The 16,038-nt window shown below is 51.8% G+C and overlaps 1 protein-coding gene across 1 annotated transcript; it reads right to left on the bottom strand.

Annotated features, from left to right (window-relative positions):
- Positions 1-1,031: 1,031 nt before the first annotated feature.
- On the bottom strand, positions 1,032-4,284 carry A4GALT (alpha 1,4-galactosyltransferase (P1PK blood group)). Its single transcript, XM_045779821.2, has 2 exons — positions 3,086-4,284; positions 1,032-2,942 (listed from the first exon to the last, which is right to left on the bottom strand). The coding sequence occupies exons 1-2, from the start codon at positions 3,358-3,360 to the stop codon at positions 1,835-1,837; spliced, it is 1,383 nt and encodes a 460-aa protein (XP_045635777.1). The 5' UTR covers positions 3,361-4,284; the 3' UTR covers positions 1,032-1,834.
- Positions 4,285-16,038: the final 11,754 nt, after the last annotated feature.

Below are 16,038 nucleotides of genomic sequence, written 5' to 3'. Positions count from 1 at the left end.
AAGGGGGATGCTTGGGAGCTGTGGAAAGAGCTGGAGGAAGGGCAATCAGGGAAGGTTTCCTGGAGGGGACATCAGCCTTAAGGAAGGAACAGGAGGAATTTGTTGGTGAAGATGGTTGGGAAGGGCATTGCAGGCAGCAGCACGGGCCTAGAGTATCAACATGTGGCCGTTAGGGGAGGGAGAAGAGTCTCCAGATGCAGTTCAGGGGCGCCTGGGGGCTCAGTCGGTTGAGCGTCTGTCTTCAGCTCAGGTTGTGATCAGGTTGGGCTCTCCTGCTCAGCATGGAGTGTGCGTCTCCCTCTCCCTCTGCCTCTCCCCCTGCTCGTGCTCTCTCTCTTGCTCTCTCTCAAATAAAATCTTTAAGACAGGTGAATGATGTTGTGGTTGGAGAAATAACTGATCTGTAATCCATTGCAGTCATCAAAATATCACCTGTTCTTGAATACCCCTAGAGCCGGGGAGCTCACCTCCTAACTAGGCTGCCCAAGACGGTCGGCAGGCAGAATCCAGAGGTCTTTAAACATCTCCCCCTCGGCTGCCAAAGAGCAACCTGCTGAGCCCCAGACTTCCTGGCAGCACCCCCTGGTCCCGCAGGGAAGTGCTTCTCCGGCCTGGCTGGAATGCCCAGCTCTCAGAGAGGGCTTCCTCAGCACGAACCAGCTGGGGCCGCATCTGGCAGAGAGCATTTTCCTCTGGCCCAGCCAGTGGGGCTGCCAGCAGGGCACCTCTGATCTCTCCCAGGATCTGGGCCAGGCATCCAAGGTGAGACAGGAGGGACCCCACAGGCTCTCACACCTCCCCCTCTACGTCTGGGGGCAGCATGTCCCTACTCTGGTAATGGGCTCCTGGGGTGTCTCATTCACCCCTCCCCCGCCCCCGGCCCCCCTGGGTCTCTGGACTCTGCTCTCTGGGCAGGGCTCTCCAAGCATGTCACCGCCACCTCCAGCCCCAGGTGCTTCCCCATCCGCAGAATGGGGCTAATGCAGGCTTGTGGGAGTGGATTCGCTTTATCAACCACCAAGCACTCGGTGTCAGGGAGTCACTTTTATTGTATTTATTATCCCGTGTTTATCGTGGGCAAGGTGGGGGGTGGTTTTCTTAAAATGCTTTTCCTGAGCCAAAAGAGCTCCACGCCCCCCTGCCCTGGAGTGGCCAGCTGGCGCACGTCACCCTTGCAAATCTCGGGAAAGAAGAGAGAATGGGGTGAGCAGGCAGGGCTCCCCCAGAGGGCTCCCCAGGCCGGCTCTGCTGGCCTCAGCGCCTCTGAAAAAGAAATCAAAGGCAGGAAAGAGCAAAGCACTTGCCCCGCCAAACAGGGCTCATGAGGCTGGGCGTGCACCCCTGCTCCCCCACAGGCTGCCTCCCCTCTCCTCGGGAGCTCTCCTCTCCTTCCTACCCCTTTTCTGGGGCTTTTCCATCCATGCTCTCTTTGTGGGCACCTCGGCCCCCACCAGCCTGGCCTCCCCATGATGCCCAGGCAGCTGCTTTGATGTGCACGGCTCTGGTGTTATCCAGAAGCCCCAGATACTCACTCCAGCTGACCACCCCCCCCCACTTGTTGCCTCCACCCTGAGAAAGCACACTGGCCTGGGGGTGTCCCACTGGCCTCACCCTGAAGGGAGCAGGGCCGGGGGCCTGCAGCGCGTCCTCCAAGCACACCTCTGGGGCCAACAGCTCCCCACCCTCCCCAGAGCCTGCCCCAAATCCTAGGCAGCAACTCAGGCCCCCCTCTCCCGGGCTCTCCCATCTTGCCGCCCCCCCTCCCCAGGAAAGGTGGCTGGGAGCCCTTCCCAGTCAGAAAGCCTGGTGGGGGGGGGGGCGACCGGCAGGCTCCTCACAAGTACATCTTCATGGCCTCATGCGTCGTGGGACAGTAGCGGGCGTGGAGCTGGGCCAGCAGCGCCCGGGACGTGGCCTCCAAGCGTGTGCCCTGGCTCTTCTTGTTCCACACGTGGACAGCGTATGTGGCCTTGAACAGCTGGCGCAGCTCCTCGGGGCTGACCTCTTGGAAGTACTTCTTCCAGTCCTGCCAGGGGATGGGGTAGAAGGCCTCGCAGGGCAGGGCGGTGACGCCGCGGCAGGCGTGGCTCTCATCCAGGCTGCGGATGGAGCACCACTTCTTGAAGACCCGCGTGAGCAGCTGCGGGCCCTGGTGGCCCCAGATCCAGCCGTTGTAGTGGGCCACGAAGTCGCGCATGCACAGCGCCATGAACTCGTGGTGGCGCTCGAAGGCCAGGAAGGCACCGTTGAGGACGTAGCGGGACTGAGTGCCCAGCGTGTTGGTCAGATTCTGCAGGTTTTTGAGGACGATGAAGTCCGTGTCCAGGTAGATGCCGCCGAACTTCCACATGAGCGCGATCCGGGAGGCGTCGGACAGCACGGGCAGCAGGTAGGGCTCCCAGCGGCGCTGCCGGGCCGCATACCAGGCCGCCAGGGGCGTGTCCCGGAACAGCTCCTCCAGGTCCAGCGGGAGCAGGTGCACGTTGGGGAAGCAGCCCAGAAGCGAGAGGCCCAGGTGCCGGGGCAGGGAGGCGTTGCCGCCGGGCAGCCCCTTCATCAGGACCACCACCCGGGACTCGGGGTGGGCCCTGGCGGCTGACTCCACTGAGCACATGAATAGAAAGTTGGGGCTGGTCCGGTCTGATGTCTCCAGGAAGAAGATGTTGCCCGGAGGCTGGGTGCTAGAGGGCAGCGGAGGGGGCACCAACCGGGGGCAGGGGATGTTGGCAGGCAAGTTAGAGAACTCTCTTTGGCCTCTGGGTCCTCCCACGATGTGCCAGTAGATCATGATGGAGACGAAGAACGTGAACTTGAAGCTGATGATAAACAGGGTGCAGACCCGCTGTCTCGGGGCACCCCGGAACAGCCGCAGCAGGCACTCAGGGGGCCTGGACATGTTCTCCCCAGATGACGCCAGGAGCCCGCAGCAGGAACTGGCCGGTCTATAAGAGACGAGCATCACATTCGGGCAGACTGCTGGCATCCCTGGCCCAAAAAAACACTTCCCACAAGCACCAGGTACGGCCAACGCTGGCTTCCAAAGCCCCCTGGGCCTGCTGGCTCTGAGTCCCACCTCCTTCCTCACCTGCGAAACGGGAGTGGCAGGCCAGGGGCCGAGGTCTGGGCAGAGTCCCATTTGCTCTCTGTGACACACCTGGGAGCTTCCCGAGCACCGAGCCAGGGCTGCCTACAACATATGGCCATAGCGGGCCCAGCCCGGGCCCTGGCACAGGCGACGGTTGTCAGAAGTGACAGCTCTGCCATGTGGCACGCAGGCCTCTCTGTCCTGTGAGGCCTGGGCCCCTCAGGCCACCGGCAGCCCACGATTCGATGCCTAGCACATGGGCCCCTCAGCCCCATTCAGTTCCGCAAACCAAGTCTGGAGCTGCTCCAAGAGGGCAGATGCCCAGCAGCCTTGGGGCCTTTCAGCAGAAAAGCCTGGGGACTGGACAGGCCTGGGCACTGGCGTGCTAAGGGGCTGGCAAGCAAGCCTGCGGGACGGTGGGCTCCAGGCTCACGGGGATGCACGCCGGGCCCTAAAGCCCTTGCCTCAGACACGATGGAGTCTCCCGGGCGCCTGGCCTCCCCAGCCTCTGACCTGGGCCGTGCTTCTTAGAGACACAAGCCTGGAGAGAAAGGGGCAGGGAGACTGTGCTGTAGCCCGTAACCCTGCCTAGGACTACTGTCCGTTGACTCTCAGCCTCTCCTAGTGATGTCCACCTGGCCAGCAACCAAGAACATTCTGGGGGCCCTGCGGGCGGCTGGGGAAATGAAATAGGCTTGGGCTCTCCCCAAGGGCAGGGCGATGGGAGCACCTGGAAGACAGACACAGGACCTTAAGTCGGCCTGAACCAGCTAAGACCTGGAGTGATGCACTCAGCTCAGATTTCCCACGGGCAGGGCAGGAACACTGGAGCCCTCTAAAGGGCTAACTGTCGCCACACATGTGCCAGGTGACCTGCTTGGGATGTCACGCACATTTAACTTGCTAGACCCCCACGGCCACCCTATGCAGTGGCGGTCATCACCCCCATCTCACAGGTGAGGACCACGAGGCACCAAGAAGTCTGGTAACGGTCCTGTGGCAGGCGAGTGGCGGGGCTGGGGCTTGAAGCCAGGCCACCTGACTCCGGAGTCTACTCTCTCAACACTGCACCGTCCTGCCTGGGAGAGAAATGGTGCAGGGACGTGGGAACGTGCCTGGCACTTTGGGGACTCGGTGCACGTTCACCTGAGCTGTTCTCACTCTTCACAGAATCCCAGCCACCGTTTCCTCAGCACCTTCTAAATTCTTGGTGCCCCATGCACAGCCCCCCCCGCCAGCTCTCCATAACCCCAGGGTGGCTGGATCATTTCTACTTTAGAGGCCAGGAAACGTGGACACACAGAGGGGTGGAGGGACTGGACACAGCCTGGGGGCCAGCGGGAGCCGGAGGGAACCCCACCCCAGGACGGACGGGTCTCACAGCCTGAGCGTGGTGCCAGGAGGCCGGCGCTGGAGCATCCAGCCTGCCCTGCCGGCGGGGGGCCAGGAAGCGCGGTGACGTCACCGGCTGGTAACTGACCAGCCTGGGTGGCGCATGGTGGCGAGGTGGGGATCCAGGCAGCCCTCTGCGAGACACGCCCCGGCTCAGCAGCCAGACTCCTCTGCCAACAGGAACACGGCCCTTCCACAAACTCTCCGCGCGCACAAATCCATCTGCAAAAGACGGCGAGACACAGAGTGAGGAGGTGGCGGGCTCACGGAGGCCTCGTCCCCCAGCCACACACGGTCACTTGTTCATGGAGCTGTTGGCTCTCTGGCCCCACAGGGAGTGTGCTTGGGAGAAAGGAAGAGCCAGGTGCAGCTCTGCCCCGGAAGAGCTCTCAGCGCGTGGGGGACCGTCTGGAAGCAGACAAGGACAGTGCCGGTGACAGCTGACATGGAGCGAAGGGCCCGGCGGAGCCAGGGGAAGGTGGCTTCCTGGAGAGCTGGCACAGATAGAAGGGCCTTAGCCAGATGGGCCTCCGTAAGCGCCACGGGGGCTTGTGCACCCCCCCCCACCAGAGCCTGGCTCGGTGCCTGGCACACAGTAGGCACACACAAACGGGCTCGTCCTCTCGCTGATCTGCTCACTCACAGACTCACTCCCCCAGCGGCCAGAGGGACGCTCCAAAGACACGAGCCAGGCCAAGTCATTCGTCTGCTGAGACCCTCAGTAACGTGGGAGGCCCAGGTCCAGCAGGTCCTGCGTGTCCCTCACCCCTGGCCTCACACCCCGCGTCTCTCCCTGTCGTCCGCTCTACCCCAGCCACACTGGGCCGGCTTGCTCTTTCTCAAACCCCCCCCCCCCCCAGCCGTTGCCGTCTCAGAGCCTGTGTGCACGCTATTCCCTCTGCTTGGAACGCTCTTCCCACAGCTGTTCACCTGGCTCGTTCCCTCACCTCCCTCTCGTCCTCACTCAGAAATCATCTTCCCAGGGCATCTGGATGGCTCAGTTGGTGAAGTGTCTGCCTTCGGCTCAGGTCATGATCCCAGGGTCGTGGGATCGAGCCCCGCGTCGGGCTCCCTGCTCAGTGGAGAGTCTGCTTCTCCCTCCTGCCCCTGTCCCCAGCCCCCTGGACTCGTGCTCTCTCTCACTCACTCTCTCTCAAATAAATAAAAATCTTAAAAAAAAATTATCTTCCTGTGGGGCCTCCTGAGCCCCTAAGTTCCCCCTCCCCTGTCACCTCATGGCCTCCTGTGGACTGTCCCCCGTACCTCATTTAGCGTACGGGACGTTTGGTGCTCGTTGGTGTGGGTTATTTATGAGGAACACCACCCCACGGGGACGCTATTTTCTGTGTTTTGCTCAGCATCTAGAATAGAAGGTGCTGGGTATGCAGTCGGTAAGTATCGAGTGAGCGAGTGACTCAGCGGGTGGGTGAGTGAAGGAACAAGTGAGTCAATGAAGGAGCGAATCAATGAGCCACGTGTGAATCGATGAATGACCAGTGAGTGAGTTAATGAGTGGGCGAGTCCGTGAGTTAGCAAATCAGCGAGGGACCACAGGAGCCATGAACATGTGAGTGAGGAAACGGGCGGAGGTCAGGTGAGCAGCCTGGGATCCCCCAGCTGGGTCATGAGCGGCAGAGCCGAAAGAAATCAAGAACCCCGTGTTCCCCTGCCCTGGTTTTCCCCTGCAAGGAGAGGCTATTTTGGTCCTGAGTATTTTTAACCCCATGTGAACCACACTGAGGAGTGGACAGAGTTGGACAGAGAGAGGTCCCGGCCTCCGGAGACCCCGCAGTGTTGGGGTGATCTGGCTCTTCCGTGGTGCGGGGTGGGTGGGGGCTGGGCCTGCTGGGCAGGCAAGATGTGCCACCCGAGGCCGCGCCTGCCCCAGTGGAGAGTGCCAGTCCCAAGCAGCACCGTATTTGGTCCCGGAGCCCAAGACCCAGGAATAGAAACTGTGCATGGGGCCAAGTTGGCCACAGCCCAATACCCATGTGACCTCAGGTCCAAAGCATGCTCCTGGCCCCCCGGGGATGGGCCTCGCAGCTGCGGCCCAAGTCCTGGCCCTTGTCAGCAGAGCCTGGCATGTTGCCACTGCCTCCTCCTGCCTCCCTGCTCCAGGGAGATGCTTCCCGTTAGCTCATTAACTGTGGCCACGTGCCTGCTCTGAGCCGCTCTGTGGCCCCCCATCATCAGGAGCCCCCATGAGCCATCTCAGGCAGGAAGTGAGGGTGAGAAGCACACAGCTGATGGGTCAAAGGGCCCAAGGCCTGACCACCCCCTGCTGGCTGGGCCCTCAGCCCCAGCTTTATGGGCCCCACGTCAGGAGCATCGGTGTCAGGGACCAGGCCCACGTGCCTAGAAATGGCTCCTCTGCCTGAACACTGTCACTCCTTCATGGCTCACGGTGGGGGCACTCCACCTCTGACCTGCCCTCGGCTCCCGTGTCCAGCCCAGCTCAGGCCGGTGCTGGTGGACTGTGACCCAAACAGAGCAGAGTCATGGAGATGGTCACACACAGTCCACGCTGAACCGCTGGCTGCCGGGATGGGTGCTGACCGGCTCCTAGAGTCCCAGAGAGGGAAAGGGACTCGCCCACGGTCACACAGCAGTGGAGGGTGGAGCTGGCGCCCTCAGGGAGCCCTTCCTGCCCCTCTGCAAGGAGCGCTGCACCCCCAGGTCTTCCTGGAGATGCTTCAGGAGGCAGACAGCCCAGCAGAAGTCGCAAACCGCAAAACCGAGGAAACAGAAGAGGGACTGACTCTGCAGCTTCCCCAGGTTGCTTTCCTGCAGCTGCTGAAACCAATGACAGGCGCCTATTTTCCCACAGCTCTGGAGAGCAGAAGGCTAAAACCAAGGTGTCGGCAGGACGGACTCCCTCTCTAGCTCTAGGGGGGAATCGTCCCTTGCTCCTTCCAGTTTCTGGTGGCTCCAGGCCCTCCTGGGCTTGTGGCCGCTTCCTCCCGTCTCTGCCTCTGTGCTCACGTGGCCTTCTCCTATGTGCGTTCTCCTCCTCCTCCTCTGTCTCTCTTAAGGACACTTGTCATTGGACTACGGCCCACACCTGGCTAATCCAGGATCGTTTCCTCACCTCCAGATCCTTAATGTAGTAAGACCTGCAGAGACCCTTTTTCCCAAGGAGGTCACAGTCCCATGTTGCAGGGGGTAGGACACGACATATCTCCTTTGAGGTCACTATTTATCCCACAACACCCCCTTTCTATGTCCCTTGGTCCTGGAGTCTCAGAGCCACCTACCCTCAGGTCACACACTGCCTGGAACATCACTAAAATGGCAGCTGCATGGAGAATGTGCCTAGGGGGGGATCTCTGCATGGCAAGAGAAAAGGGTTAGAAGTCACTTGCACTGGGGATTCCCAGTGGAGATGATGGTCTTGCCTGCCCAGCATCCATTCCCCCTTCTCCTGATAACAGTACTTGGATTTCCTTTGAGGAACCCCCTCTGCCCCACAGACCCCACTCTCCAGTTCTTGGGGTGGGCACACGACTCGGGTCTGCCTAATGCCGGTGCCACGTTCTCCTGGCCACAGTGAGAAGCTCAGGAAGGGCATGTAGCCCAATCCAGGCCAAACAGAGTCATGTGCTTTCCCACGGAGGTGCTAAGATGGAGCCAAGAGCCAGGAGGGGAGAGCCTGCCTGAGAATGAAGCTGGCCCCGAGGCCAGCAGAGACGAGAGATGGAGAGAAAGACATGATGGTGACATCATCTTTACAGCTGGATTCTCCCACCCCTGAAGCTGGTACATCCTGGACTTCTTCGGCATGTCAACCAACCAACACACACACACACACACACACACACACACACACACACGGGGAGAGAGAGAGAGATGAGGGAAGAGTCTACCAAATTGGAAGCAGGGATGCTTCTGGAGACAGGACAGGATCCAGAACTCAGACCCTCCTTCGTGGGAAGAGCCAATACCCAGAGCTTGAAAGTCCTGCTTGAAGGGTCTGCTGCCCTGCCCCCACACCGCCCTCCCACGTTTCAGGGCATACACAAATATTTCTACTCAAGAAGTAAGAGTTTACTAGAAGATGATCCTTGTAAAAATGGCAGTTTTCAGAGCAGAGGTTATAAAATGTTTCTCCTCCGAAGCCTGTAAGATGTGCTGAAGCCAGCAATCAGGAAGGCAGTGGCTTGCTCTTACCAACAAAATGAGGGAGGTAGAGACTTGTTTTTCCAATAGGCATAGGGCAGATTCTTGGTTCTGAATCTTTCCTCTGCTGCTGATGTCACACAGACCAGCAGGGAAAGAGAAAATAAACCACAAGCTACAGCTTTAGGGCAACTAGGGGCATGAAAAACCCATAAACCCCAACTCACATGTGAGGCCTGAAGCACCTGAGCCCAGCTGGTGAGGAACAGGGTGCAGAGGGGCCCAGAAGTGGAAGACGGCAGGAATCACTACTTCTAAAAGGAAGATGAGTAAGTCCGAAGAGTGAGCTGTAGCCTGAATGAACCAGGAGAAGTTCAAGTTTGGAGGCAGGTGACCCCTTCAAGCCAGCTGGGTTCTGCGAGGCGAAAGGGCAGTGGATCCAGAGAACGGTCATCTTTCATTTTATTTTTTAAAAGATTTATTTATTTGAGAGAGAGATAGAGCACACAGCAGAAGGAGCAGGGAGAGGGAGAAAGAAGCCCAAGCTGACTCCATGATAAGTGCAGAGCCCAACACAGGGCTCGATCTTGGGACCCTGAGATATGACCCGAGCTGAAACCAAGAGTTGGACACTTAACCAACTGCGCCATCCAGGCGCCCCAAGAAAGGTCATATTCTAAAGGAATAATCCATTTCCATAAAAACAGAGAAACTTAGAGAACTAGCCTGGCCTCTCTCCCAATTTCCATCAAAACCTCCTATTAAATGCTGATCCAGGAAAATTCAACCAATTTGAATTAAAAAAAAATGGTTAAAGGAATAAAAAAATAGTGTCCATACAAAGATGCTCCAAGAATGAAAAGGGAAAGAAATAGTAATGTTCTCTTACGTGGAAGGAAAATTCACCACAAAAATATTCCCACAAAGCAAATAAAAATTCTAATACAAAATTACAGCATGAATTAAAAAAACAAAAACAAAAACAACCCAACTTTAAAAAGTAATTCCAGCTATGAAGGCAGACCAAAAAGCAGAAATAAAAAAGCTGGAGAAGAAATGGTCAGACAAAGTGACAGCAGGACATGAGGACCATATGTGATGTGAGCATGGCCAGACCTCAGGAAAGAATTAGAGGGAAAATACAAGAATATTTCAGAAACGAAGACTAAGCAACAAGAAATACACAGGAGAACAGACTCCAGACAAAGTACAGGAAGAGACACGAAGATTAACGTGAAAAAAAAGTCAACAAAAATCCAGCAGAAATAAAGAGAACAAAGAACCAAACAAAAAACAAAAAAAACAAACAAACCAAGATGATCCAACACACGTACAACCAGGCTCCTGAAGAAGAAACAGAAACGAATGAATAGAATAAATCTCTGCAGTTACAATTCAGGAAAACCTTCCCGAAATAGGGGAAGACCTACTGAAAAGGCACACCTTGTACTAGAGAACAGTGACCCAGAATGATAAATCCCAAGACATAAGACAGTAAAATCACTGGGCTTTAAAGGTACAAAGATAAATCTTTGCATAGCTACGTACAAAGCGCAAGCCATCCACGAAGGACAGAGAATGAGGCTGGCGTCAGACTTCTCCGTGGCAGCATTTAAAGACTGAAGATAGTGGAACAACTACAGGGTCATCAAGGAAAGAAAGCTGGAGCCAAAGATTAACCCAGAGCCACACTGTTCTTTATAAAGATGACGGGGCACATGGGAGGCTCCGTCGGTTAAGCGGCTGCCTTCAGCTCAGGTCATGATCCCAGGGTCCTGGGATCGAGCCCCAAGTCGGGCTTGGGGAGCCTGCGTCTCCCTCTTATTCTTCCCCTCTCACCTGCTCGTTCTTGCTCTCTTTCTCAAATGAATAAATAGAATCTTTGAAAAAAATTTAATACGTATAAAGATTACACGCCAACAGTTTTGTATATAAGGACCTAAGGCAAGATTCCTCCTCTGAGGAAAACCGAGGAATCAACTTCGGCCAACCAAGGAGTGCTTGAAAGCACTGTAATAAGAGAACTGAATATATTTAGATGCAGAACCCCCTCTCCCCCCAAGAAAGGGTAGGAATAAAGATGACAGATGCAACGAAAATGTTATCTAGCCAGACAACATGGAAATGATACAATTACCCAAAACTTGGTAGGCAAGGTTCCGGGAAAGGAGGTCAAAAGTGGAATGAGTTCCATGGTTACCTCATCTTTTAACTGCAAGCGGTAAGAGCTAAAAAATCAAACAGTAAATGTTTAAGCATATTTAAAGTACAAACGTGGCAAAAAGGATAACGCTGCCCTATTTTATCGAATCTAGTGAAATGCATTGTTATGTGCCCACTAAAAAACCTAAAATGCTGTGAATTAAACAATGTCACTTTGCTTTCTTATCATGCAGAACTTTCTTGAAAAATGCTTTAGTCAGATTTTAAAATCACCCATCCAAGGGGCGCCTGGATGGCTCAGTCAGAAGACCATGCGACTCCCAATATCAGGGTTTTCCCACACGGTATCACTCCTGTACCATCACGTGTGGGCCATGCAGCCCTTCTCAAAAGTGCCTCACTGTTGTCCCCAGAATCTTCTTCCAAGCTGCTCATACCTCTTCTTTAGGTCTTCGTGTCATTGCCTAAGTAGGCAATGGCAACTGTCATGAGCACCACCTGACCAAGAGCTGCTGGAAGCATTAGAACGGAAAGAAGATAGGCCGTAATCACTCAGCACAGTGTCAGCTGAAATGGGGCAGCGACAAGAGAAAGGGAAACAAGAAAGAGGAAACAAGTGAAGTTTATTGTTCAGAGAAGAGAAACAATACTGTCTAAAGCGAGAAGAAACTAAGACTATTATATAAAGGTGTAAATAGAAATATAGCCACTACAACAAAAATACAAGATTTCCCAGGTATCAGAGGAACTTTTTTGTATTTTTATTTATTTATTTTTTTAAAGATTTTATTTATTTATTCGACAGAGATAGAGACAGCCAGCGAGAGAGGGAACACAAGCAGGGGGAGTGGGAGAGGAAGAAGCAGGCTCATAACGGAGGAGCCTGATGTGGGGCTCAATCCCATAACGCCGGGATCACGCCCTGAGCCGAAGGCAGACGCTTAACCGCTGTGCCACCCAGGCGCCCCAGAGGAACTTTTTTTTAAACACAGTGAGAGAATAAGGAATATAGCCCTCCCACATGTGTGAAGACCTATCTACGTACATACACACAATATGACAGACCAAAGACACCTGTGACATCAATATATATAAACAGGCTTAATTCACTTATCTTTATGAAGAAGATTTTTTATTTAAATCCCAGGCCAAACCTAACTCTCTCCTGTATCTGAGAGATAGAGATGCACACCAAAGTGATTCAGAAAGGTTAACAGCAAAAGAAAGAGCAAAGGTAGAAAGAAAAATACAAATAAAACCAAAGCTGGGGCCATAATCTTAAGATCGGACTGAGAATTCAAGCCAATCATCACTAAGTGAGCCAAAGAAGGGCATTTGTAATGCTAAAGGGTATAATTCACAATGTACCAAGTAACACTGCAGCAATTTTCAGGAATTAGAAATTACAAAATGCGGAACGCCTGGATGGCACAGTTGTTAAGCGTCTGCCTTCGGCTCAGGGCGTGATCCCGGCATTGTGGGATCGAGCCCCACATCAGGCTCTTCCGCTGTGAGCCTGCTTCTTCCTCTCCCACTCCCCCTGCTTGTGCTCCCTCTCTTGCTGGCTGTCTCTCTGTCATATAAATAAATAAAATCTTTAAAAAAAAAAAGAAATTACAAAATGCTAGGATAAACAGATTGAAACACACTAATAAGAGATTTTAATTCCCTTTTCTTAGCCCAAGAAATAAGTAGATCAAATTATAAATAAGAATTCAGAAGTCATAAATAAAAGAGTGAGTAAAGTTCCATACTATATCAAACTCTCTATCCTATCTTTAGACTTTCTTTGTAAGAGTGATGAAGCATTCATAAAAATTGAAAACAAAATTGACAAATCTTTAGCTAGAGCCATCAAGAAAAAAAGAGAGAGGACTCAAACAAATAAAATCAGAAATGGAGGAGGAGAAATAATGATCGACACCATAGAAACACAAAGGATTACATGAGAATACTATGAAAAATTATATGCCAACAAACTGGACAACCTAGAAGAAAGGGACAAATTCCTAGAAACATGTAACATTCCAAAACCGAATCAGGAAGAAATAGAAAATTTGAAAAGACTGATTACCAGTAATGAAATTGAATCAGTAATCAAAAAACCCCCCAAAAACAGAAGTCCAGGACCGGATGGCTTCATAGGCGAATTCTACCAAATATTTGAAGAAGCATTAATACCTATTCTTCTGCTTTTTTTTTTTTTTAAGATTTTAAAAAATGTATTTACTTGAGAGAGACAGCAGAGGGAGAGGGAGAAACAGACTCCCACCGAGCAGGCCCGATGTGGGGCTCTATCCCAGGACTCTGGGATCATGACCCAAGCCGAAGGCAGATGCCTAACTGAGCCACCCAGGCACCCCAATACCTATTCTTCTTAAACTACTCAAAAAAATAGAAGAAGGACAGCTTCCAAATTCATTCTATGAGACCAGCATTACCCTGATACCAAAACCAGATAAGGACGATATGTGTGTGATGAACATAGATGCAACAATTCTCAACAAAATATTAGCAAATCCAATCCAATGATATACTTTAAAAAAATCATTGTGGGGGGTGGGGCAGGGAAAAAATAATTTGTCACAATCAAGTGGGATTTATTCCCAGGATACAAGGGTGGTTCCGTATTCACAAATCAATTAACATGATACATCACATTAACGAGAGAAAGGATAAAAACCATATAATCATCTCAATAGATGCAGAAAAAGCATTTGACGCAGTACAACATCCATTCATGATAAAAACTCTCAACAAAATAGGTTTAGACGGAATATACCTCAACATAATAAAGTCCATTATGAAAAACCCACGGCTGACGTCATACTCAATAGGAAAGAACTGACAGCTTTTCTTCTACAATCAGGAACGAGATGAGGATATTCACTCTCACCCCTTTCATTCAACATTGTACTGGAAGTCCTAGCCACAGCAATCAGACAAGAAAAAGAAATAAAAGGCATCCAAACAGGTAAGCAACGAAGCAAAACTCTATTTGCAGATGACATGATACTATTCATAGAAAACCCTCAAGATTCCACTAAAAAACTACTAGAACTAATAAATGATTCAGTAAAGTCACAGGATATACAGAAATCTGTCGCATTTCTACACAGTAATAATGAGGTAGCGGAAAAGAGAAATTAAGAAAACAATCTCATTTACAACTGCACCAAAAGGAATAAAATACCTAGGAGTTAACTTAACCAAGGAAGTGAAAGACTGGAACTCTGAAAACTATAAAATACAGATGAAAAACATGAAAGATGACACAAACAAATGGAAGACATTCCACGCTCACGGATCGGAAGAACCAATACTGTTCAAATGTCCATACTACCCAAAGCAGTTTACAGATTTCATGCAATCCTCACCAAAATACCAATAGCGTTTTTCACAGAACAAGAACAAATAATGCTCAATGGGTTCAGAACCCCCCAAGACCCTGAACAGCCAAAGCAATCTGGAGAAAGAACAAAGGTGGCAGTATCACAACCCCAGATTTCAAGAAATACAACAAAGCTGTCGTCATCAAAACAGTATGGTATCGGCATAAAAACAGACACATAAAACAATGGAACAGAACAGAGAGTCCAGAAATAAGCCCAGCTTATATGGCCTATTAATCAACAAAGGAGGCAAGACTGCAATGGGGCAAAGACAGTCTCCTCAGTAAATGACACTGGAAAAACTGGACAGCTACATGCAAACGAATGAAACTGGACCACTTTCTTATACCATACACAAAAATAAACTCAAAATGGATTAAAGACCAAGCTGTGAGACATGGAGCCATAAAATTCCTAGAAGAGAGCACAGGCAGTGCTTTCTTTGACCTCAGCTGTAGAAACATATTTCTTGGTACGTCTTCTCTGGCAAAGGAAACAAAAGCAAAAATACATATGTGATTCTGGAATTTGACAAATTGATCCTGAGGTTCATATGCCAAAATAAACAAGCAAAGACCTATAGGAAAAGTCTGACAAGGAGGGAAAAGAGAAGAAGGACTGGAAGTTCTTTAGATGGAAAAACATTCTATGAAGTTTCCATACTTAAAACAATGCAGTCTTAGCATCTGAACAAACAGGGCAACGAAACAAAAGCTACCACAGCAATCTTAACGTCCCTGAATATGCAATGAAGGCAGGATCTCCAGTTAGTAAAGTAAAATGGGGGGGGGGGCGCCTGGGTGGCTCAGTCGGTGAAGTGTCTGCCTTCGGCTCAGGGCGTGATCCCAAGGTCCTGGGATCCAGCCCCGCATCAGGCTCCTCTGCTATGAGCCTGCTTCTTCCTCTCCCACTCCCCCTGCTTGTGTTCCCTCTCTCGCTGGCTGTCTCTCTCTCTGTCAAATAAATAAATAAAATCTTAAAAAAAAAAAAAAGTAAAGTAAAATGGGTCTTCTAAGGCGTTGGGCCACTGGAGTAGAAGCTGGGTTCACATCTCAGAACATGCCCCAGGATAAACACCAAATGTAAAATAATAAACCCCATAAACATTTAGAACAAAACATGGGTGAATTCCTTTATAACCTCGGAGTTGGGAAAGTTCTCTTAATTACGTACGAAATCCATCCAGAAGCCATAAAAGAAAAGACGAATACATGTGACTCCTTGAAAAAGTCCAACTGCTCCATGTCCTCCCCCAAAATCCCATCAGCAAAGCCAAAATGGAAGTGACAACTTGGGGTAGGTTTTGTGCTCCTCGGATCCCCAAGGTCCCCAAGGTCCGACTTTCTGGACCCTCTAAACGGCTCCCGGGAATCAAGGAGAAGACACCCAACCACACAAAAGGGAAGAGGCCAAAGCCAGTTCAGACACATGCAAAACATGCTCCTTAGTAAGTCAGCAAGCGTGAGGATCTTTTTGTAAGTAAGAGAAATGCAATCAGAACACTCAGCATCTCTCACCTGTCAGACTGGCAAAAATCCAAACTTGGACAACACACTGGTCCGGCCTGGCTGTGAGGTGACAGGCCCCTGGCCCAGGGCTGGTAGGCACGCAAGCGGTCCGCCTCCAGTCCGTGGTGGAGGGCAACCGAACAACCTCTACCAGAAGGACACAAACGCTTACCCTCCACCATGTACCACCACCGGGAATTCATCTGTAGATAAGTGCCATTTGTACAGGTCACAGGTTTGTTTTCAATTGCCAAGGACTGAAAACAGCCCAAGGTCTTTTTTGAAGGGACTGGCTAAATACACAAAGACACACTGACACGTGTAAACATCGGCTCTCAGAGGCAGGGGCGAAGGCTGCTTTTACTCACTGTTGCACCCCTTG

The sequence above is a fragment of the Ursus americanus genome, chromosome 17 (assembly GCF_024610735.1).
Source record: "Ursus americanus isolate L20-20 chromosome 17, mUrsAme1.1.p, whole genome shotgun sequence".
NCBI lineage: Eukaryota > Metazoa > Chordata > Mammalia > Carnivora > Ursidae > Ursus > Ursus americanus.
This window is presented reverse-complemented; position numbering and strand designations above follow the sequence as displayed.